This window comes from Bacillus rossius, chromosome 8, assembly GCF_032445375.1.
Source record: "Bacillus rossius redtenbacheri isolate Brsri chromosome 8, Brsri_v3, whole genome shotgun sequence".
Classification (NCBI taxonomy): domain Eukaryota; kingdom Metazoa; phylum Arthropoda; class Insecta; order Phasmatodea; family Bacillidae; genus Bacillus; species Bacillus rossius.
In genome coordinates this window covers 51,800,164-51,826,043 of record NC_086336.1, presented here as the reverse complement: position 1 = coordinate 51,826,043, position 25,880 = coordinate 51,800,164, and the positions used below count along the sequence as shown (strand labels likewise).

General features: G+C 39.5%; 2 protein-coding genes across 2 annotated transcripts in view; one reads left to right on the top strand and one right to left on the bottom strand.

Annotated features, from left to right (window-relative positions):
- LOC134535373 (dynein axonemal heavy chain 7-like) overlaps positions 1-5,534 on the top strand; it is a 145,720-nt gene extending 140,186 nt beyond the window's left edge. Inside the window, exons 58-62 of the mRNA XM_063374446.1 lie at positions 797-1,016; positions 1,154-1,305; positions 1,499-1,636; positions 1,935-2,078; positions 4,200-5,534. Of these exons, the coding sequence (XP_063230516.1) occupies positions 797-1,016; positions 1,154-1,305; positions 1,499-1,636; positions 1,935-2,078; positions 4,200-4,406 (861 nt within the window). The 3' untranslated portion in view covers positions 4,407-5,534. The remainder of the gene's footprint in view (positions 1-796; positions 1,017-1,153; positions 1,306-1,498; positions 1,637-1,934; positions 2,079-4,199) is intronic.
- An 895-nt stretch (positions 5,535-6,429) lies between these two features.
- LOC134535325 (plasminogen) lies at positions 6,430-25,069 on the bottom strand. The gene is made up of 5 exons (XM_063374392.1): positions 24,847-25,069; positions 15,020-15,197; positions 12,543-12,717; positions 9,009-9,275; positions 6,430-7,163 (listed from the first exon to the last, which is right to left on the bottom strand). The coding sequence occupies exons 1-5, from the start codon at positions 24,911-24,913 to the stop codon at positions 7,008-7,010; spliced, it is 843 nt and encodes a 280-aa protein (XP_063230462.1). The 5' UTR covers positions 24,914-25,069; the 3' UTR covers positions 6,430-7,007.
- Between the last annotated feature and the right edge of the window lie 811 nt (positions 25,070-25,880).

Below are 25,880 nucleotides of genomic sequence, written 5' to 3'. Positions count from 1 at the left end.
CAAAACGTAAAATTTTGAGGAAAAAATTTTTTTTTCGGACTTCACCTCATAATGTCCGCACTCCATTTTTTGTCAAAAATGTAGCCAAATTTCTGCGGACATTATGCGAGTAAATACGGTAATTATGTTTCAATAATTTTCAACATCCGTAAATAATTTGATCTGGGTGTCCATATTCTGGAAAGTCAGGGAAGCGGAAATTGGTCAGGGAAAGTCAGGGACTTTACTTTAAAATCTGAAAACATAATGGAAATTCTTCAGTGATAGTAATTTGAGGTGGAAATGTCATGTTCCGGTATGCCATCTCCCAGACTTTTAACACATATTTTTTCAAGAACTGTTTTAGTGTATATGTAGTCAGTCACGCACACTTTAAAATGGCGAATGCAAAGTTCTGTTTGAACTTGTACAGCTGTGGAGATGGTGGACCCTGGATTGTCTTTATTTATTTCTTTCAGAATATTGCAAAATATGAAAAAATTAATTTGAAACAACTGTCAGAAAAATTTGTAATTTTTCTTAGGTCATGGAAAAGTCAGAAAAGTCGGGGAAGTTTTTCTACAGAATATTGTGCTGACACCCCGGTTGATATTCAGTTCAAAATTTTAATCAAATAAAAAAAATAAAAAAAAACAGTATTTGCTCAAGCGGTTTTGAAACTATTATATAAATATTGAAACCAAAATATTCCCCCATCCTCCACTTGCTATGTATTTAGATTTGATACGAACTTAAAAACTGATATTCGCTCGGGGAAATGGAGAAGCCAGTGCCTCTCTCTCTCTCTCTCTGTCAGAGTGGCGCGGCGGGGGAAGACGAGGTGTGCCGGGACGAGAGGGTGCTGAACACGACCACGGAGCTGCTGGACCAGCTGGCTGGCTGCCCCGACCTCTCCACGGGGGTCGTCCGGGACCCGGGGCCCGTCGAGGCTGTGCTGCTGCAGGAGGCCCGGTGCTACAGCCGGCTGCTGGACGTCATCCGCTCCTCGCTCGCGCGGCTGTGCCGGGCCCTCAGAGGCAAGTTGCCTGCTGTTTCTACATTCTTCATATTTTTTAGAGTAATAATGTTGTGCGCAAATTGAAGGGAAGTGACGTTATTTAAATTCACGCTTGTTGTTATTACTCTCAGGAGAGTGCACAAATGGTCATTCCAGGTCATATAGTCATGTCAACGGAACTGGAGGACATGCTGAAGAGCGTTGCTGAAGGCACGGTTCCTCAGATGTGGTTGACCCGGTGCTACCCCACCACGAAGCACCTCGCAAGTTTCCTCTGCGACTTGCAGGAGCGTCTTCGGTTTGTGAAGGTAAAATTAACGCTCTTAGTGGCACTCTTTATGTAGCAGAAGATGAGTTTACAAACCAGGAAGTTAGTTGGTTGAATTTGCCCACTCTGTATTCAATATTAAATGGGAAACTTGCATTACATTTTCTTTAACGGAGAAAATTATAAACTGTATATTCAATTTAAGTTGATTTTTTTTTATTATTCTTTCCCAGGCATGGCTGACCAGTGGGCTCCCGGTAAAGTTCTGGTTGCCGGGTTTATATCGACCTCAAGCCTTCTTGACGGCACTGCTACAGAATTATGCTCGTTTGAATTGTGTTCCGATCCACCAATTATCTTTTGAATTTGAGGTGAGTGCTTATCATTTCGCTCACCTATATGTAGATGTCTCACAGGTTTTGGTGGTGATATTCTTATGGTAATGAATAAAGTGTCAGAAACAGAATGGAAATCACATGAAAAGTGTTAATGATCACAAGGAAACTAACGTGGCTGATTTTAAAACGAACCCGTAACTTTTTCTTGAAAAATTGTATGGTTCCATCTCTCAAAGCCAGAAATGGCATGTCGCCAGGGGAACAGCAAGGTCTAAATGAAATATATTTTTTTTTTTTTTTTAATTTTAATGTTAATTTTGAATCTGCACAGGTGATGAAAGATGCTGAAGTCATCTCGAGGCCGGAACAGGGAGCATATATCTGTGGCTTCTTCCTGGAAGGGTGTCGCTGGAATTCTGACAGTTCTTTCCTGGACGAGCCTCTCCCAAGACAGCTCTACTCGACAGCACCTATGGTGAGAGTTTCATGAGTCACTCATCTACATTGTTTTGTTCTCCGTATTTACACCGTTTTTGGTGAATACATAGGTTGTCTTCATGTAACCAAAGACCCAAAAAAACTCTTTTTATTGGTACTTCTGTTTTCAAAACTATTTCAACTCCAAGCAGATGTTGGAACGTTTACAAAAGTGTGAGGGCAAAAATTTCACCTCTTTCTGAAGGAAAGAGATTGTAAACTTTTACTTACCTATTGTTAATTAAATGTTATTATTTGCTATTGAGGTGGCTATATATCATATGACAAAATGATGATGTAGCACACCATGTAACAATTTACACCAATAATAAAGTAACATTTTTCATTCATATATTAAAAAATTTTCTAAATAGGTATTAAACTTATTTTCATTTTCTACAAGCATGATTTTCATCCAATGAGTTCTTAAGGAAAAGGGTAAGGTGACAAAATTTAATTTCTTTCCTCACACATGAATAAATGTGAGGGTGATTGCCCATGGCGTAAGCAGGGATTACAAGTCAATAGACAATCAAGTTTGAAAACCACCTTCAGCACGTTAACTTTTTAAAAATAAATTTCTTAGTTTTAAAAATTAGTAGCAGTTATGTATAAAATTATTGTTCATATTATTATATATCTCATGACCATTATTTTAAGGAATTTAAATGATTTCATTTTACTGTTTTAGTTTTAATATTGACATCGCCCAGGGCTACGCCCTCCCTTAAGCCCCATGTGCCTCACCGCTTCAGACCCTTTCTCCTCCCACTATCACCCTCTGTTACAAACCACCGCCATCCGTGTGCATGTGTTGCGTGCGAGTGTTTAAATTGCGCGCTACAGACTCCCACAAGAGGGCGCCATTGCATCAGTGCTCCGTCCCCTTAAGTAATTACAAGCTTTATTGTAAACCTTTAATTTTTGTCCCAAGGGTTTTGTGTCACAGTAGATCTGCCGGAAGAGTTTTGTTTATCGATTTTTAGATATAATTCTGCTCAACGTAAAGATGCACTGAACACTCCTGAGGTGGACCCGAGTCCAGCCGAAGCCAAACTTTATTTAAATCCTATATTTTAAATCACTATATGTTATTAAGCGATCTAGCAGCGAGAATGCGTGCAATATTTGTATTAGTGTTTTATTAACCCTTTGGCACATAATCATGACAACATAACGGTAATCTCGCTCAGCACGAAAGATGCCATTTTGCCCATGGAGAGCTCTCGCTTGTCCCAGTCCATCGTCACCACCGGCCGAGAGCAGACACACTAGCACCCTGCGGACATCAGCTCTTGCCTGCACTGATAAGTAGCTTTCATTTATTAATTAAGTCTTTTGAATCATTTACATTATCCTCGGTGCTACTCTCAGCTGGCAGACTGTTTAAATAATTACTTTATAACTCTTAACGAGTCTTTGATCACCCGTTACGTAATGTCTCTGTGTGGCCACGCTTGTGGACCACACCATGACTTAAAGCAATTCGTGTCTTGGGGCTTTTTACCTGCTTAAGAGAATACATTCACGGGAACGTGTAAGTTCTAAATAAATCTGGACATGCGAGTTAAATTGTGGTCTTGTTTTGTTTGGCCACATGTGTAACCTATTGCACGGCGGCGTGTGGACGCCTTAAAGAGCCCACTGCGTTCATTACTATAGCGGGCCAGGTCTTGGCAAGCGGTACTTGAAACTAAGAGGGTCAGAATCTTGCTCCCACATGGGCTACGTCACACCCTGAGAGGGGTTTCAACTGGGTCCATGTGTCCTTTCCATACGGTGGCGCCCTAAAAGCAGGCCCCAACTTGACTTTCCCACCGAGGGAATAATTAATGATAATTTGCCGCAAATCAAGCTAACACCAATATGTATCACTCTAGTATGCTGCAAAAAGCTAAAAGTGTTTAAACCTCCAAATTTTTTTTTAGGCTCTAAACTGTTTGTTTACAGAAAAAAAAACCTCAAAAAGGCCTTGAATGTAAATATTTTTTTAATAAAAGTTTTTTGAAGTAGCAGCTTTGTCTCATCAAAGCTGATGATGAATGATTGAGTTTCCAGTGTTTCATTTATTACTCTAATATACTAAATCAGTGTTTTATTTATAAAATACACGTTGCAGGTGTGGTTGAAGCCGGCCCTTTCGGCGAGCAAGGGGGACGACGGCGTGTACACCTGCCCCGTGTACCGGACTGCCGAGAGGCGGGGGTTAGTGTCCACCTCCGGACACTCCAGCAACTTCCTCCTGGCCATCGACCTGCCCAGCGACAGGCCCCCGGGGCACTGGGTGCTGCGAGGGGCCGCCATGCTGTGCCAGCCGCCCCCTTAGGGCGTTCCTGCGACAGCCACGTGGGCCGGATGCTGTGCGATTCATGTTCCCAAACAAATCCCTCTGTGGGAGAATCTCGTAGAACCTAAATCTTACCTCAGATCTCAGGACATCGTCGTAGGCCTATGGAACTTTTTGCATTAACTCGACAAATACTTTCTTCAAATAAAACTTTATGTTAATACTCTTTACTGCTGGAGTCCGAAATAGGTACTTGATGGTTTTTTTTTTTTCAATCATATGGTCACCTTCATTTTACTTGGCTGCAACTTCACTGCTAGAACTTATGGTCTTTGTTCATAGATCTCTCCAACTTTTTAAAGCCCTGATAGGGAAATTTTCAACACCACCAGAGTTTGCGGAACTGTTTGCATTCTGTAGATAACCTTCATGTAGAGATTCATTGAAAGGAAACTCTTCTCATATCTCTAAAAGAATTGGTGAGACATTTTGGATAGATGTGACCTCTTTAGAATTCTACTTCATCTTTAGAATTTTATATATTTGCAAAAGGATTTATAGAGACTTTAAATGTAAGTAGAAAGGAAGATTCATTGAAAGGAAACTCTTCTCATATCTCTAAAAGAATTGGTGAGACATTTTGGATAGATGTGACATCTTTAGAATACTTCACCTTTAGAATTTTATATATTTGCAAAAGGATTTATAGAGACTTTAAGCACAAGTAGAAAGGAAAACTTTTTCAGATTTCCCAAATACTAGTTTCCTGGGTCTGGCTAACCATATGAGGATCCATACTTGAATTGTTTGCTTCTGGTGTATGGGATGGTATTGAATAATCCTTTGCTCTTTGTGGATTAAATATTTTTAGTCTAAACTAAATGTATTTTGATTTTTTTTTATCTATTGGGTAAAAATGTAGTAGTAAAATTATTAAGTGGAGTGTACTTTTTAAAACAAAACTTTCTTGGTGAAACGTTCATTATTATTAATTGTTGACTTTAGGATATTTGAGGAATTATGGAATAAATAAAAGAATGTGTCAGTGTAATAACATACATATTTATTTCAGCAACAGCTTAAAGATATCAGGTACAGGCATCAGTCTCCATATACTCTCAAAATAGTGAAGTACTTGTATGTGTAAAATAAATACATAACACTCCACATCCGTGTAAGTTACATCACATCACACAGTCAACACAATTCAAATGCTGACTAGCACACAAATATTAATTGTATTAGCAATCAAATTTCAATGCTACATAGTAAAACAAATATTTACATTTTAAATTACAAACATACAGTTTTAAAAGCTTTTGTTACATACATTTTTTTTGGTAAAAGCTTTCGTATTTTGACACATAATAGTATAGGTAACTGAAGTAATTTTAAAATTAAAGTATTTTCATGACAAAAACAAAGGAGGCTTTGAAAATTAATCATCAATTGTAAATTAAAACACGACATAATTAGGTATTTAATGAGTTTTAAGAAGTTTTCTGTTTAATGTTTTCTTGCTTAGTAAGTTTAAATAGTTTTTGTAATTAACATAAAATGATTCTGTTAAGATATTTTGGTCTACATTTTTATCTCTCTTCAAAAATTTCTCAACATAATTTTTCTGTATTTTTTCTTTTACATTTATTAAGTTGTAGGTAATGGTTTATATATACAGGTATTGTTTGTCATTTTTATCTTAATAATTAACTTGGTAACCACAAAGAAACACTTTCCAAAATTGAAATCACTCTTATAGATCATGACTAGATACACATTTAAACATTCTAATTTTACAGGTGCGTTAAATAACTGTGAGCACAAATTTACAGTCTTGCAAAGCTTAAATACTTCATAGTTAGTTTTTAAATGTATCTTGCAAAGCATAAACTGTGGTGATAATAATTTACAGTCTTTGTGTCAGATTATTGAATATGTATAGATATGTAAAATATTATCTATGCATATTATAAATAAATAATTTATATATATTTATTAATTAATAACTGTATTCACTAAAATCTCTACACCTGAGTGTAGATTTACCCGAATATTCCTTGTATTTTTGTGTACATATTCATAAAATTTGTAATTTTTTTTTTTTCTTGCGGACATATGGTGGCTGTGAGATAGTGCTAAAAAAGAGTTAAACGAATAGAAAATGTAAATGTTATCGACAGTTAGGTCCGAGTCTGAAAATGCTATGATCAGTGTTTTCTAATGCACAACAATTCTCATAAGAAATGCTTGCATAACAGAGAAGTAAACAAGACTGCCACGTATTTCTCTAGCGCAGGTTATTTTTTCTTTTAAGTCCCGCAGAGCAAAACTTGTTGTTGACCACAACTTTCACAAACTTCCGACATTCCCGTCTCTTCTGCTGTTTCAGTTGAACTCTCGCGAGCAACCATTCTTGGTTGCTTAAGGTTATGTTGTTATTGAATACCTTGAAAACGTCAGGGTGCAAGAAGTTTTTTTTTTTTTTTTTTTTTTGAGTTTGATAACCCAGAGCAAATTTCGCTGGTTCAAAGGGTTGTACTTGGGAAGATTGTGCATGGGAGAGGCAAGACGCGAGTTTCCCTCGCCGGATGGAGCCCTCAAGAGGCACACACAGCGGCACGCGCAAGTGGACAGTGACGGTCACCGCACGTGCCCCTCGATCCAGACCATGTACTCGGATATGCGGGTGTAGAGCCCGGGCAGGCGGGGCCGGGCGCAGCCGATCCCGGTCGAGACGATGCCCACCACCATCGTCTGGTCGCCCTCGCCGATCATGAGGGGACCGCCGCTGTCGGCCTGCGGCGAGAGAACCACGCTCACACCCGGCTCCACTCCTTTGCCGCGCCATTAGCACAGCGGGCTCTGAGCCACTTCAGTACAGGGGCATAGCCAGGGGGGGAATTAGGGGTTCAAACCCCCCCCCCCCCTCCCTTAGCCAAAATCTTTAATTAATTTCTTATTCATCACTCAAACAGATTTCATATTAAAATTAATAAAATTATTTACCATTACAATGTTTAAATTTTAAGAACCGAAAACTGCTAAAATAGCACTATTTTACACCTTAAAATTCTTAACACCCCCCATACACAAATCCTGGCTACTCCACTGCTTCAGTACAGTATAGTCGTGCCAGCGGTCGGGATGGAACCATGCACTTCTGCTTCACCAGGGTATCCACATTATAGACTGTCAGGAATTTTACTTTAAAACCTGGAAAAGTCGTGGAATTTCCTCAGTGATAGTACCTAATTTGAGGGGAAATATCATGCTCTAGTATCCCAACACCCAGACCTTTGAACAAATTTTTTTTTTCAGATGTTGTTTTAATGCATGTTTTCACACACACGTGCACACTGTAAAATGGCACATGTAAAGTTCTGTTTGAACTTGTACAGCTATAGGGACAGAATAAGTAAATGTTTTGAAAAACATTAGTAAGCAAAACTTGTATGGAAAAGTCTAGTAATACTATGATTACTGCCTTTCAGTGAATTAAAATAAATTTTCTGTCCCGTTTATTATCTTTAAACACGTGAACACTTTTCTGTGTATAAAAGTGTTTGTACATACTTATCGTCATTATGTAAACAATCCAAATGGTTTCAATTAATAAATATGTCCTCCTTATTTTCTTTCTCATTATAATTCCTAAAATGTAACTTTAAAAATCTGCAAAGGTATTGTAATCTTGCCTGCTAAAAATGTTACAAGGTTGGCAGCTTATAAATTATAATTCCTCCATGGTGCACACTAAATAAGTTAAGTCGTCGGAGAGATTGTGAAGCTACTGGGAATGGGCCCTTTGTAGTGACCCAAAACTGCGCCCTAGGAAGTTTATGTAGCCTTCCTCAGGCAAAATGGTTCTCTGGTTATTCATGCAAACCCTGAATTAACAACTTTTTCCCATGCTAAAATAAAACATTTGAAATAATAATAGTTATACTACAAAATATTTTCGGAAAAATTCCTGATCAAAACAAATTTGCACTAAATGAAAAAAAAAAAAAAAAAGAACTATTATTGTATTTTATTCATAAAAGAGGTATTTAACAATGTAAGTACTTATTTGTTTACAAAAAAAATTATTATATGTGTGCATTTAGCACTTGTTCAATGTTGAACTAAAAAATGTATGGTTTGGTAATTTGAAACTCTGTTTGTTACAACATGCAAAACAAAAATTACAAAATTATAATTTGAGTTTGATTACAAAACAAAGTCACATGACCATTTATTTGATACAGTTGGGTGGGAGTGAAGGGTACAGGGGTAGATGGTAGATGGGCACAAAGTAACATTCTCAGTTTTTGGTCATTTGTGTCACCCCGAAATTTAAATATGTAGACACATTAAATAATATTACATTAAAATAATTTAGTGGGATTTTTCATCTGAAAGACTATATTCTAATAATGCTAAAGAAAAAAACTTGATTTGTTAAGTATGAATATTAAAACTTATTCTGAAGGTTTAAAATTGCTTCATGAAGGGATCAGAATAGAAAAAAAAAAAGGATTGGTGGAAATTTGGAGGGTTTCCTCGCAGTTTGTTATATATGTGTACCTCTGATTTGGTGCACAAAAAAAAATTCAGCTGAATTGTGGCGCAAGAGCGAACGGTGCGTACGAGCATACTTACCCAGCAGGAGTCGCGGCCGCCCGACTCGTAGCCGGCGCACATCTGCGAGTCGCTGATCTTGATCTTCTTGCCCTGGGAGCGGTACCAGTCGCGGCACTCCTCGTTGGGCACCACCTGCAGCTTCACCTTCTGCAGCACGTCGGCGCGGCCGCCCTTGGACGAGGACTCCTGCAGCCAGCCCCAGCCCGCCGCCGTCGCCTCCGTGTTGGAGTAGCTGCTGAAGCCCGTGGGCAGGCACGCGGGCCACACGGCCTCCGACCACGTCACCTGGCACATGCCGTCTCTTTCTCAGTGGCCGAGCCAGCCTTGCACACACGTCTCTTAACTACTGTTTTATAAACACACTAACATTGTAAAGCAATAAAATTTAAAAAAATTAATTAACTGACTTCAAAGTAGTTAAATCCTGGGTATGTTCCTGATTCATGCCTCCTCTATAGATCCATACATGGCTAGGCAGGGGCGTAACAACTAAATCTCCAAAGGGGGGGGGGGGGCAATATACCTTATTATAAAGAATCATCGATCCCCCCCTATTGAAGCGGGGTCCGGGGGTCCTCCCCCGGGAAAATTTGTATTTCAAGGTGGAAAATGGTTATATTTAAGCAGTTTTATTATCTAAAAATTGATTACACAGCACTTTCTTTGCCCCCGTTTGCCCCCACTTCAAGGTTTCAGAGGGGGGGGGGGGGGGGCAAAATACCCTTGCCCCCCCTGTTGTTGCGCCCCTGTGGCTAGGGGTATGTAAAAATAGCAATTACTATAAATGCTGCTGAGCTGCTGAATATTTTGTTATATGCTAAAATATGCTAATACCTTATGAATTAAAATAGGGAGGCACATAATAACCATCAGTCACTTCAAAATAATCAGATCTTACCGATGAATATGTGTGCTCAAACGTGCAATAAAATGCAGAGTAAAAACTTTGCTACGACTTTCATCACCAGAGGTAGTGTCGCCTGAGTTTGTGCCTAGACCTGTGAAGCCTCAGATCCCGAAGCCCCGCTATCGCAACTACAACAATGCCTACACACCCTGCAGAGCCACGGTGAGTTAACTGGTCTGAGCCCCTGCCCTCCATCGCAGCTCTGAAAGCAGGGAGAATGCAGTTTCTATCTCTCTTTCCTCTGCTCGATATCTGCTATTATCGCTGTCCTTGTTTCAGTTTGTTCTGTTGCCAGATACACCCAAAGAGCACAAACGTTTTGGACACAACTTTCTAATGTAACAAAAAATTTTCAAATTGTACATAATAGTTTATTTTTAGATGAAAAATTTTGAATGAAATTTTGGAAATACATTTTATTGTTGCATTTCATCAAGAGCATCATCTGGTAATCTTCAACGTAACTGAAAGACGCAATTTTGGTCTCAACCGTTTTTGCCGTCAAAATTTTTTTCAAGTCATTTAACATTAAATATTGTGGCTATATTTGACCATAGCAAATACTGTAGAGGGAGAATACAGGACAGCTCTATACTAATAGCACAGCCGTGCGGGCGAAGAGCGTCAGCGTTGCTACCTAGCGGCTCGGCGTGATAACAGCACCCACGGCCATGCATTCCAAGCCTAAAATGTATTAAATTCAACTCGTCATTGCACCTAGACTAATCAACAGATTCTTTTGAAAAAAATTGTGTTGACCCTCGTATTCTTTGCGGCCATGCAGATGTAAATTTATTTGCTGAAAAGTTAGTTGCTTTCGATGTAAAAAATAGTTAACAATGAACAGCATATTTTCAAGAAAAATTGAAGTAAAAATTTTCAAAGCATTCTATTGCTAATCATCGTTCATTTAGGGAATGATCTAATGAATTAATTAAATCATCCAAATTTTTTAGCCACTAAATACTATTGATTTGCTATCGTTCAACAGCATATTGGTTAAAAGTTTTTTTATGAATATGTGCAATATAATGAGTACAGTTGTTTATATAGTGTATAATACGTATATAATAATTATATGTACAGTTAACAGAGATTTGAGCACGATATTATGAAATTAAATAACATGGACATTTAAATAATATTGAAAATTAAAGGGAGATGAAAAAATACATAATTTCAGTATGACATAAATATGTAGAAGTACATAGCGTTTGACACAATGTAAATAAACAATATAATCCTTAAATTAGAACTTACAATTGCACCATCTTAAGCTACCATAAATATTAAATATGTATTAATACCTCGTTACTTTAAAATGATAATATTTAAATAAATGCATTATTACAATGGTACCAGAGCTAGAACAAGTTTTACAAGATTCACTTCCATTGTAAATGTAAAAGGCAAATAATATACAAGAGACGAATATGCTTGTAAAATTTTATCCAGCTGTACCTAAATAGGTAGCAAGAAGTTTATTTTCCCCGATCATACCTTATAACCACTGCTATGCTAGATATTCCATACAATTTACATGTGCATGAATTTTTTTGCTTTTTTGTTTTCTTTACTCCGGGTTCTCCCACATTCATCGTTTACACCTTTTATAAAACAATTGATTATGACATTAAAATATTTGTTAACAAAAATTTTGAAGCATTTGTCACACATTTCGATTTCAGTGGGTTTCTCAATCAATCTAATCATTTTTAATGACATTCCTGCAAGAAATATTCAAATGCGGGAAGTGGGAAATATTACAACTCACGATAATATGTTTTTCTAAGAGAAATATTTTGACTTGGGGACAATTTTTACGTTCTATAAGGCAATAGAATTTAAAAAATATATATATTTAATAACAATTCCTTTCAATTCTGACGGTTACTCTTTGTACTTCAGCGAGTTTAGTTTCAGAGGTTTTCGTATGGCGCGGCCGTGGTCGCGGCAGCTAGGGGCAGTCATCACGCCGAGCCGCGAGAGCGCAGCACCGTCGGTTTCTCGCGAAAACGAGCGAGCTGTCCTGTATTCTCCCTCTACAGTATTTGACCATAGTACATGATTGATGTAATGTCTTGTTATTAATATTGACCAACTGCTAAAAATAGTTTCTGCTATAAAATAATAATTGTTGTTTATAAATGTGATATTATCAATTATATACAAAATAATTTTTTTTTATTGGTAACAAGCTGGGTAGTAAGAATCTGGCAACAATGTGCGCTCTGCATGATCATCACACTGTCAAAGTAATATAGCCATATCTCAAAAAATGTGAAATTGAGTTAAGATCGCCAATGGAAACATCTGCCAATCTTACCAATGTAATAGGGCCATACCTGAATTTTGAAAAATAATGGTCAAACCACGATGTTGCGATGGACGCATGTCTGAAATTTAACCATGTTATTGCAATAATATAGCCTCTTGTTTAATAGTGTTAAAAGTTTCTACTTTTGACATGTGGCCGTATTACTTTGACAGTACGATTATTCCACGGGGGGGGGGGGGAGGGGGGGGAGAGAGAGCGAGCCAGGACCCCCCTTGGATTCGAAACGCTCCTCTCTGAGGGGGGCCCACTTGCACTGTGCAATGAGAATGACAAAGGTCAAGCCGGGGAGGGGGGGAAGCAGACTGACCTCCGAGCTGAGCTCGAGCAGCGCAATGTCGTTGGCGAAGCGCGCGCACTTGTAGTCGGGGTGCAGCAGCAGTCGGCTGACGCGCACCTCGTGGGCGGCGGGCTCCTCTGCGCTCGTCAGGTCGTGCTCGCCCACCGTGACGCGGATGTGCTCCGCCGGCAGGTGCACCGGCCCGCTGCCGACACACCACAAGCAGCGCTGTGCAGTTGCCCTGTCACATCGGGGGAAGCCTACAACTCACGTAGTTTCGGTTCCCTACCAAATTCGTGCAACTTCGGATTTCTCTCAAAAATTGAAATTAAAAAAATCGAAGGGTTGGGTTAGGTTAGATCAGGTCAGTCACAACATGCTTGTTTTCATTGGAAACTTCTGATTTAGCGGCTGAAATGGCGTTAATACCAAAATGCAAAACTTCGGAAATCTTCGGAAATCTTCGGAAATTCTTGCAGGGAACCGAAACTATGTGAGTTGTAGGCTTCCCTTCACATCGGCGGCACTCCGCGCCATAGAACAAGGAGAAAGATATAGAAATCTTTCACATCGGCGGCACTCCGCGCCAAAGAACAAGGAGGGAGATAGAGAAGTCTTTCACATCGGCGGCACTCCGCGCCATAGAACAAGGAGAGAGATATAGAAGTATTTCACATCGGCGGCACTCCGCGCCATAGAACAAGGAGGGAGATAGAGATGTCTTTCACATCGGCGGCACTCCGCACCATAGAACGAGGAGGGAGATACGGAAGTGCTACTCGTACAGAGGACATGTGACGCTTTCTGTTGGGTGTACTTGAAACAATTTTTAACGCATATACAACGTAAACAAACATGGCCAAGTACTCGGCTTCTATCGGTCGCACGGAGCAACGTAAACGGAAGAGCTCGGCATCGCCGGGCTAATCCTTACGGTTCCGTCTGCGTGCCATTGTAGAAACACTGTTCCGTTTGATTCATCTCTGTTACCATGTCACTCTAGTACGGGCCTAAGAGCCCACTTATTCATACCATCTTATAGTGTGTCTTGCACGTCGTACGAATCACGCTTCTACACAGGCGATGTTACACCCTATGAATGGTGTCTCCGTCGGGTCTGTGTCCCTTAAATACGGTGGCACACATTAATTGCACTAACGCCAGTAAGCAAATCTCCTGACCACTTCAAGATTATGTTAATTTATGCTTGTAAGCCACAACAATGTACAGAACTTCAGAACTCACTACTTTCAAAATTAGTGCTCAGATCTGAGTGGCAATACTTACAAGAAGCATTTAAGAAAATTTTGTGGTCGGAATGGTAGCTCACTTTTCGGTTTTTTGTTTTATCAGGCTGTATTTTTGAAAGAGTGAAAAATGGCTTAAGTAGGAATTTTACAAATGAATTCCAGGCATGAGGGTTACCACTCAAGGGCTCATATAGTTGCCACAAAGACTCCGAGCCAGTTCAGAGTCTTTTGATGCGTTATCTAAATGAACTCCTTAACATGTGTATCCTACCATGTGTTTAAAAAAAAGGCGGATAGAAATTTAGGCTAATAAATAATATAACATGTTCCAAATTCCCATCCAGCACTATAATACATTATTTTAATATCAAAATGAGATTACGATTCGAAAGTTAGAACTATCTCAGTCCAACTAAATTTTTTGGTAATGTGACAAGATTAAAAACACACATGAGGTTATCTGCTCAAACTTATTTGATGGATGATACGTGATACCTATAAACAGAGCCGGCGCGTCCATATAGGCGAACTAGGCAACCGCCTAGGGCGCCAAGTAGCTGGGGGCGGCGCAGCATACACATAACGGCTGATATAATATGTTTAACGATTATTGAAACTAGATGAAAATGGATTTTTGTAAAAGTTTGGAATGTTTAAATTGATATAAGAAATTATTTAAAGTCCACGGTGACCTGTTTATGATTTGTAATAAGTAAAAAAAAAAAAAAAAAAACACAAGCCTGCTTACATTTGATTGTTGACAAAATATTAGGCTTACGTGATGTATTTTGAGGCAAGGAAAATTTTTTTTGGGGTGTCCGACCCCGGGGGGGGGGGGGGATTTAGATTTTTCGCCTAGGGCGCCAATTTACCTTGCACCGGCCCTGCCTATAAACATAATGGGTCAAAAGTCACAAAGGGGTTATAGCTGTAAATAACTTTTTTTTTTAATTTATCATTAATTTACATTATCACGAATCTGTTCCATACATTAGTGTAACAATCTCCCATCCTTGGTCTTTCAAGTCTGTGAAAATAGTCTGTGAAAATTCATTGGAAAATAACTCAAAAATATCATTGGAGACAGGAGCGTAAGTAGAAATCTCATTTCTCTATGGAAAAAAAAATTGGGGAAGAGAAGAACCACTTTTCTCCCTTTCCGACAACTTTTTTTTTTTTTTTTTTTTTTTTAGTCATAGATTACTTGGGGTTTCTGGACTAGAACTGGACAGTGGAGGGGCAGAGAATGGCGCCTACCTGCACATGCAGTGCGCGGCCGTCATGACCCAGCGCTTGTGGAGCAGCGTGCCGCCGCAGAAGTGGCCGCCGCGCCTCGTGATGGACACGAGCCAGGGGAACTCGCCCGGGTTGGTCGCCTCGCCGCCCACGATGCGCCCGCTGCGGCGCCACCGTCGCCCGCACGGCACGTCCGACACTGCGCTCACGCGACACGGCGCCATGCACATCCTCGCCGAGACCACAGAGGCGGCACTTCCCAGCCTGTTGCAGCGCTGCGGTGTCAGTCTTACGAACTAAACATTTTTCGGCGGCAATTTTTAATGCGATGAGACTCCAGCGGCAGCTAACGTGGCTTCGCTGTAGAAAATAAACAGTTAACAATCGAAGACTAGTCTGCACTTAACATTGACCCTAAGAAAACTATGATTATCGTGTCCGTCAGTCGGTCAGGTGAGCTGCAGCCAATCAGATGTCCTGAAAAATTCCATCCGTCAGCCAAAAGCATTTACAAGCTCTGGCTTTTTACGGACGGAAGGATGGATCATATCTATGGTTTTGGCCGCGGCAGTCAATTGTTACCAAAAATACAACCCTGTGGTGTTTGTGTAGGTCGTTCAGATGTTTTTAATAATAAAATTGCTGTTATTAAAAATTATGTTTAAAAAAATTAGAATTTTTACGTGGAAATGCTAATAAAATACGTACAAAAACACAAATTAATAGCAAACAACATATTTTAAAGACTCAACAAATTTAATTCACAGGCAACACTAGTACAGTAATTAAACAGGATTTATGTCTGTTGAAATGTTAATTGTCTTAAAACTTATTTATTTTGTAGTATTATTACACATGTGTTTTTATGTAATCTTATTTTTTTAAACACACGCGCTTATATATACGCGCACATACACGCTGTAATAAAAATTCAATTCGACAACAGCTAAGGTTTTTCTACACTGCAAAAGTTCAAGAAATAAAAACAACGTCGCGACCTTCCATGACCATAACGCTTGAGTCTTTAGAAGTATTAGGAACACTTCAATTCAAATATGGAAGGTGGAAACGCAAGCTGAAACGCAAGAAGTTGAAATATGGGCGATGCTTTTTTGCGTCTTTGCGTGTTGCGTAGTTTATAAACCCGGCCTTACATATTCGTGTCTTCTACGCACAGGGCCAACATCGGCTTTCGATTTGCCAACGCAATCGTCAAAATCAGCCGTTGTAAACATTGCCAGTGTGGAGGGGAAGGGGGTTACTAATTGAAGAGCTATTGGCAAAAAGAACCATAACCCAAAATATTCCATTTTGTGTCTTTGGTCTATCCTGAGGTGATCCCTGGCGACAATCAACTGTTAAAGCGAAAACAACCACAGTCTTTACGGAACAATGCTCTGAAATATGGTGCGGTCAGAAGACTTACTTTTTAGGTTTGTCTCTTTTGGTGAGATTGATTTGTGGTTTTGGTAATCATTATTTTTTATCATTGAATTTATTACAATGTTAAAATTTTAGTTTTTTTTTATTTTAAATTCCTTTTTGTTATAGGTTTTGGCAAAAATAACCGTTGTCCTAAGTAGGGTTAAATTTTTTATTTTTATTTTGGCTATTCTATACATGCTGTCAACGCGTATATTTTATTTTCAACTGTTTTCCTCTATCAATAATCAATCAATAAATTTTTGTTGATTTAAATAAATATGTTTTGACAAAAACCACCTTAGTCCAGCAAAGGAGGAAAAAATTTAATTTTTGGCTTTGGTAGTTTTTGCCAAAAGCTCTCCATTTACGTATAGGTTCTCCAACAAACTCTCTCAATGAATTCGTATGATCAATGTCTCGATGAATATTTAAAAAAATATATATATATTTATTGTTTGAATAAGTATTATGTAAATAACAAAAATTAAACAATTGTTATTCATAAATAAAAGCTAACCTCTGGTGAAAACTCTAGTGGAACGAATAAGCGAGTTATTGTATATATAGTCGTTAGTCCAAGAACCATGTACTCAACAAGTTTCTAAAACTGGGTTATACGTCCTATCAAACAACTGCAAGATAATATTTGAAAAATTCAAGATCCTGGGGACTGAACTCTTAGGCAAGGTTTATAAAATACACAAAGAACGCAACGACACAACATGGCAACACGCGACTAAGGTAAACAATTTACGGTCTTTCAAAAATCACAAAAATAGCCAAAATAATTAATGTTTATTATGAAAATACATGAAATAGTTAATTGAATTTTAAAATTTGCGAAAGTTTAATTAACATTGTAAAAAAGGTGATTTTTTTTTTTTAATCGTCTTTTACGCACATAACATCCACGTTATTAACATTTTTTCGGAGCACTTCTCTTCAAGTGCAGAATGCGGAAAAGCGAGCTGAAACTCAAGAAGTTGAAAGTTGGCGAAGTTTGCGTTATGCTTTTGCGTCGTACGTAGTTCATAAACGGGTATTTGGAAAAACGTCGTTGTAGCGTATTGCGTTTGTTGCGTGGTTTGCAAAACTAGGTCTCGTAGCGCTGCAGGGCTCGCGAGAACACGTGACTTCCGGCCCGCCGGGCCCCGCTGCACCCGTATGGAAACGTTGACCTTGCCTGGCTGACCTTGACCCTGGGCCCGCCCAATGGCACGCAATCTGGGCGGGAGAGCTGGCAGTCGCCTTGCGCCCGAAGGCCTAGCGTTCCTCGCCGAATGCGTCCGTGCGTGTCCCACCTCGTGACTCCCAACGAGCGTTTCGCAACTGACCGGGCTATACTTCACTACCTGGCAGTTAACGTATCGTTTAAATTTGGTTCTCACTTAATGAACAGCGAGCGAAAAAAAAAAAAATTCACAAAAAGTAGTCTCTTAAATTATTTTGCTTCCATTATAGCCTTTTAGCGCAGTATTTTTTTTAACGGTCTGTAACCCTCAAGTTTTTTTTGTTCAACCACAATGAAGTGTTTTATAAATTTAAATGTTTGTTTGCTAGTTTTTAACAAACTTAAAGGCCAATTTATATATCAACCCTAGCACGAACTAAAAGTATTCATAGTCGTGTTGTATACAGTTTTAAATTAATCGTTTGTGTGTAGCCTTTGTCGTGTATTAATTATTTGTTTTTTATACCATTCATAAATCAACAAAATAATTTATTTCCTAAAACCCTGAAAAACTTAGGTTTGTAAGCGTGTGGGAACCTCGGTAACGAGCAAAATTCATCCTTTCTCTTGTTGCAAATACACTAATAAACTCGGACACGAATTTTAACGTTGAATTCTTTAAAGCAATGCCGAGCGTGATAAATATTGAAGCAAATTGTGTTTTCAACTAAATTTTCACACGTAGTTTTTGCAACCGCCGCTAGAATTCGCCGCCGGAGCAACTACGTCGACTTGAATCATTCGATTTGCAGAGGAAAGGTTAAAAGACTCTTTTAAAAACGAAAAAAAAAACTAGAAAAAAGAATTTTAACCTGATTTTGATCAAGGAATTTCATTAAAATACTTCCCATCTTGTTAAAATTCATTAAAAAAAAGTTGATACTATAAAGTTTACTTTACGCTTTATGAACTTTGGTTTTTGATTAATGACACAGATGGCAGCACTATGGTTAAAAAAAAAAAACTCCGTTTTCACTACCGTTCCGTTTTCACAATATCACATTCAGAATCATCTTTTTCACAGACATCCACACATAAACTCTATTTCACAACAAGAGGTAGTGGGCGGCACTCCGCGGCCTGGGACTCTTCGCGGGCCCTTGGTTCGATGCTCGGTTCTGGCATAACGGACCACGAGGCCCGCAGTAGCTATGATGACAATACTTACAGTTTGTCGCAGTGTTGTCTGATTACGCAACCAGTCTGAGCACACAAGAGAACCCTCTACCGAATGCCGTACACCGAGAGCTGAGATGTTAAGACACGTCAAGAATGAACACGGCGTATGAAATCGAGCATTACTGGTTTGTACGCCCACTTTCAATACATACAGGCGTTGCAGATGTCCGAGTGTGACGAATGATACCTGTTCCACAAACATTCGGCCAAAATGTTGAATGTGTAATTAATGTTTGTATTAAATAATTGTTTTTAAGTATAATGAATAATGAGTAAGTGTTAAATTAACTATCTTATTTGTGCCAGATCTTATTGTTAAATGTATGATAAATATTTTAAGTGTTAAATGTACAGCTGTAATGCTATTACATGTGAAACTTATTATATCTGTATGCATTGTGTTCTGAAAAAATGATGTGTCATATTATGTCAAAATGACGTGTATAGTTCTAAAACAGAGCTATGCTCTCCGGAACATTATAAAAAAATTTATAAAAATAGGCACTGGCATTTCTCAGCAGACGAATGAAGTTTTATCATCTCAGGTATTGATGAGTTTTTTGTTAAATTATCGCTCGGTCCAAACTGGTTGCACGTTCGCTCATGTCCCGGCGAGCGGCTGCACTTGTTGCGACACGTGGCAGAGCAGGTCGCCAGCAGAGCCCAGGCCTCGCTTCAGCCCGCCAGATCGGATCTGCCCACGTGACAATGCAATCACGCCCGCCGGCATTTATCCCGCAACCGCCGCCGTCGGGAGAAATCTTGATCGGGCGGTTGTCACGCTCCTTCGTCCGACCCGTGTGTGCGAAAGTTGATTGACGTTATCCCGAGGTGCGAACTACGATAGTCAAATAGGGACACATCTTGAAACGGGCCCCGCGAACGAGCACACCTGGTGCCGAACAACGTGCGCGATTATGCAACTGCTGCCGGTGGAGAAAGGATAGAAATGTTCTCGTGTAGGGGAGAGGAACAAGGACAATGAATCACGTATGCGCTGGCAGCAACTTGCAATGCTTACGTTTACGTTACAAAAGTAGGTACTTCTGGCCTCTCATTAAAAAAAAAAAAATTATTATGTATCACGTCATCCAACCATATCCATCCAGAAGACACTACCTACGTCCCTCACTAACCCACTTGAAATTCACACGACCAACGGTTAGAGGATTACTATTGGCTGGAGGAATTTTTTTTTTTTTTTTAAGCAAATATCGTAATAGGGACTATATGGGAAACTAGTAAGAAATACGTGAGACCAGTTATTTCATCGAACCTGACGGCGTGGAATGTACATATACGTTTTTAAGTGCGTAAAAACCAGTTACAGGAACCATTTCAATATTATCTTTGAAAGATTTGTGCAATTGGATTTCATGACTTGATGTAAGTTTTTGAACATACGCCATTGCTGAGCACTTTTTCTGTAGAAGTAAACTAAAAAAAAAAAAATGAAAATAAATAAATAAAAATACCCAAAAGACAAAAAACACAAATTAAGCAAAAATTGCTGTTGTCAACAGGATATAAACACCACAAAATATTCCGTAACAGGAATATGGTCAACAAACAAAGAAAAACAAAGAAAAATGTACTATGAGAACGAAAACCCCCCACAAAAGATGACGACACAAAAATATTGAACCCAAAAAAAAAATTCAGCACAACGGTTGAAACGAGACAAAGACACGACAAAACGAAAAGACGAAACAAACACTATAGTTTTCCAAAACAGAATAGAACGATAAAAAAAACCACAAACGATGACAGCACAAAAATATTGAACCCAAAAAAAAATTCAGCACAACGGTTGAAACGAGACAAAGACACGACAAAACGAAAAGACGAAACAAACACAATAGTTTTTCAAAACAGAAACAAGCGACGTTTCGGGAACTGCTATCTGCCTGAGGACGGGAGCAGATAGCAGTTCCCGAAACGTCGCTTGTTTCTGTTTTGAAAAACTATTGTGTTTGTATCGTCTTTTCGTTTTGTCCTGTCTTTGTCTCGTTTCAACCGTTGTGCTGAATTTTTTTTGGGTTCAATATTTTTGTGTCGTCATTATTTGTGGGGGTTTTTCGTTCTCATAGTACATTTTTCTTTGTTTTTCTTTGTTTGTTGACCATATTACTGTTACGGAATATTTTGTGGTGTTTATATCCTGTTGACAACAGCAATTTTTGCTTAATTTGTGTTTTTTGTCTTTTGGGTATTTTTATTTATTTGTTTTCATTTTTTTTTGTTTAATTCTACAGAAAAAGTGCTCAGCAATGGCGTATGTCCAAAAACTTACATCAAGTCAACCATTTCAATATTTGCCTGGAGTGACTCGGTGGAAACCACGGGAAACCTGGAACCACGATGCTCGGTCCGGGGCCCCTGGAACGCTTCGCCCCCACACCACGCTTCGTGAACAGGGAACAGGGAAGAATCCACATTACTATACGCAATCAGGGCAGTGTCGTTCGATGTTTCGCTGACGCCAAAGTGCACCCTCTCGCCTGGATCCTCGTCGCTATGTCACATTTTTTTGCAAGTGTTTTTATTGGTTTCTAGTTGCCAAGAAATAAATTACCCAATTATGTATATGTTAGTAAGGCTCCATCTCAAACGCCATGTTGAATTTTTTTCTCTTGTCATAACTCTTATTTAAGGGATAAGTGTCGCAAGTCTACGTAAATATCATCACTTTGCTGCCGTGATATTAGTGAATATCTTTTGAAAATATTTATGGCAGAACAAAAAAAAAAAACTTGCAAGGAAATTATCGAGTTTAAATTTATTGAGTAGCAGTGATAAGTAAACAAGAACATGGTATGTAAGACTGCCCCTCAAAAGTGTATTGGAGGCAGTATATTTGCCTGTTGCCCAGTAACAACCAGTTAGAACGCGTGTATTCACGAAGTACGGAACATCTATACCCTCGGACGTGCAGAGCGCCATGTTGTGTTACAACAACGACAAAATGCCGGCGAGCTAGTCGCTCAGCACACACAAAAAAAAAAAAACATTTTCTATACCTACTTTTAACAAAAGATTCCTTTGAAAACCAGTTGCCAAGAAATAGTTTGTAATATTACCAGAACGACATTGTAAATTTATACAACACATCGCTTATATGAAATATGCTTTTTTTTTTCTTTCTCCAGATAATACTGAATATTTCTTACGAAATTTGGCGCAAAATTTTTGTATATTAATTGATGTTTCATTCAAGCATATATTTTTTTTTTCAACCACGGATAAGATAATAACATAATCATTGATTTTGTGTCATTGTGTGCAGTTAACACCGGAGAGCTATTCAGTGAACGGCATGCAAATACCGGGACGACACGAAGCATAAAACGCCGGAACACATTTGCAAATAAAAATAAAAATGTAGAAACTGCAGCGCAGCAGCGGGGACTCGGGGCTGCCATATAGCCAGTTGTTGCTCCGGCGGCGGCGGCTGCTCTGCGGCTATGGGGGCGGCAGGGCCCGGATAAGGATAATCCGCCGCGATCCAGTTCTTCGTGTCGGCGGCAATCGCTCACTGCAGCGCTTTGCCTGCACCTGCGCGGACCCCAGTCCCCTCCCTCCCCCTCCCGACCCTGCTGGCCGACTGCCGCCTGATCCCTCGCGGGAAGCCTACAACTCACGTAGTTTCGGTTCCCTACCACGTTCGTGCAACTTCGGATTCCTCTCAAAAATTTAAATTAAAAAAAAATCGAAGGGTTAGGTTAGGTTAGGTTAGGTCAGTCACAACATGCTTCTTTTCATTGGAAACTTCTGATTTAGCGGCTGAAGTGGCGTTAATACCAAAACGCAAAACTTCGGAAATCTTCGGAATTTCTTGCAGGTAACCGAAACTACGTGAGTTGTAGGCTTCCCGATCACTCGCCCCGGGGCGGTGCGGGAATGGTTCTCTTTTGTTTAAGGGGGAGGGGGGTGGTGGTGGTGGAAAAATAATGACTGAAATAAATATATAAATGTAAATGTTCGTTCGCTCAAAATCCCAAATCTCCGAAAGTTATTCACAGATCGCTTTGAAATTTCGACACAACGTCGCATCCGAATTCGCACGTGTTTTTTTATACGCCTATAGCCACCAGCTGTGACAGGTAAAAATTATATAAATGTAGACAGGTAAAAACATGGATTTGTAAAAAATTTCAATACTGTAGAGAGACGTACATATACATAGATAAGTATGTATGAATGTAAATAGAGATATGCATAGAGAGACAGAGAATTAGAGAGAGAGAGTGTGTGAGAGAGATGCATTGTGTATGTGTACTTCTTCAAACAAATTAAAAAAAAAAAAAAAAAAAAAAAATGAGGCATTGAAACGTATGACATGCATTAGCTAGTTTAAAATGAAATTTGAACAATTGTATTAAACAGAAAGCTTACATTACTATTGACACCAACACACTGACATATGGGACTAAAAAAGTCCATTTTTTACCGGGTGGGTAGGTTTCCGCACGTCTAGCCGATCGTAACTTAAATGAAGTATAGGTTAGGTTATGTCAGCGAAATTTCATGTATTCTATAATCGTTCAAAAATTTTGAATTCGCGCATAATGGTATTTTTTTTTTTTTTCATTCCGACCGCGGAATTGCACGAGGGAGCGGCGAACTTCCGACATGTTATGGGAACTATCTGGTGTCAGTGAAACCAATTACCCCTCTCCCTTCCACCATTTCTCAGGTGTTCACATTCACAGAATGATTTCTTTTTGTCTTCTGCTCATGACTGCAACATTGGCTCACCATTTTCCAACATAACAGTCCAAATCAGTCGATGTAAACAACGACACTTGAGTTTGTTTACATATGGCACTCAAAAACATAATGCTCTTTTTTTAGAGTTAAGAAATATCAAATTGTATTTTGGCGTAGTACATATTTTAATGAGCTAGTTCCGAAAATTTGAACACTAAATGAATTAAAACTCAATAACATAATGTAGAAATTGATGAAAGATCTCATAACCTCAACAACTGCCAGCTGCCTTCGCCATGACATTTCTGTTGGTAAACAAACCATTATCCGTTAACTTCTTCAGGAGTTGTCGATTTATTTTCAACTACCAGTTACAAGGCAAGAAAAAAAAAACCTGCTCTCAAATTTTTTTCCAGATCGAGCAGTAGCAAGTTGTGAATTACCGCGAGTAAAAGTGATCCGAACACTTTTGAAATAATAAGCTCCTAAAAAATACTGCTGGTGAACTGGGAAAGAAAAAAGAAGAAAAAATTCACTCTCTAGTATGGCTTACAGCCAGTTAGTTAGCTTACCATCAGATGAAGTAAAGTAGTAGCTAGACTACTTCTACTTAAAGTCCAGTGAAAAAGTTCTGTGTTTATTAGTGTCTTCTGAAACTGATTCACCTTCGTCTATGTTAGTCGGGACTAGTTGTAGCGTGATGGCAAGACCGTAAACGCCAAGAATGTAAAAATCTCCATAAAATGCCAAAGTCTCCAAGAATAAACAGTCTCCAAGAATGTAATGGTCTCTTCATAATATAACGTAGTCTCTAAGGATCTAACCGTCTCCAACAATGTAACGGCCTTAGTCTTCAAGAATGCATCAATATCTAGTAATGTCACAAACGTCCAAAATGCATTAGTATCACACAATTTAACAATCTCCAAGAATGTATCATTCTTCAAGAATATAACGGTCTCCAAGAATGTAATAGTACCCAAGAATGTAATGGTCTCCAATAATGATGTAGTCACCAAGAAATTCACAGTCTCCAAGAATGTAATCATCTCCAATAAAGTTTTAGTCACCAAGAATGTAACAGTCTTAGTCTTCAAGAATGAAGCATTCTCTAGTAATGTCACAAACGTCCAGAGTGCAATAGTATCCAAAAATATAAACATCTCCAAGAATGTAACAGCCTTCAAGAATGAAATAGTCACCAAGAAAGTAACAATCTCCAATAATGTTGCAGTCTCCAAGAATGTAAATGTTTCGTCTCGCCGGACACGCAGGCTCACGACAGCGCTGGGAGGATACTCACAGTTGTGAGGAGATATCCCTGGCAGCAGGACGGTCACCGCGGCCATCAGAGTCACTTGGTTCCACATGTCTGCACTCGGCCACGGCACACGACTACACGACACCCGCCGAGGCCCGCAAGTATTTAAACCCGGCTAGCGTCCCTGCCAATGTTTACACTGCCTGGCCCCTCGCCCCCCCTCCACCGGTGCTGTTTCATCAGCCGCGCGGTCGAAGGTGAAAGTGAGTCTAGTTTTGTAGGTCTAGTTCACCGAGGCTGCGCGGTGCATCTGCGGCGCTGCGCTCCCGCCGTTCTCTGGAGGTCACCGCTCACGTGCTCCGCTCTGCAGCCGCCAGCCTTGCCCAATCAGCAGCGGCGACTCATTCGTTACTGTCGCCCGCCGCTGGGGGTCACTCCGTCCGACTCGGCAGATACCAGCACATGTCATCCGTCATGCGCGCTCGCCTGCCCGCCGTCGTACCGCGAATCCTCCTGGGAGACGTAATGGAGGCACGGGGTTATGGCTGGCCCAAATGGGTCAAGGGGCCGTTCTCCGTACCTGGGCTTGTGGGTTTACAATAGCAACTGTCCGACCGAGTTGCTCGAATCATTCCCCGTCATAATGTGTCATGAATTCCCTCTCTTGCCCTGGATGAAAAGAACAGAACGCCTTGCTGCTGCACTTTGTTATTGTTGATACGGTGCGAATTGGTTTTAATTTGCCATTTGATGCATGCATCCCATCAGTCTGGAAGTCAATTATAAATTAGCAACTCTCCTGTGTTTTTTTTTATTTTTAAAAATCAAGTTTTATAAAGCAAAAACTTTATTTTACAATTACTCTGGACTCGGGTACGACTATAGCCTTCTAATGGTGTTGGAGTGTCACAAAGCAGCAGTTTTATTTTAGTTTTAAGGCTTTTGTTGGTCGTCACGCAGTCCTTAGTCGTGAATAGCGCCAATATGAGATTTGGGCGGTAGGTAACCATAACATTATATGGCGGAGAAACGAAGGTGAAGTTAAACTGCAAAGTACCTTTCGTGCTTTCACGAGT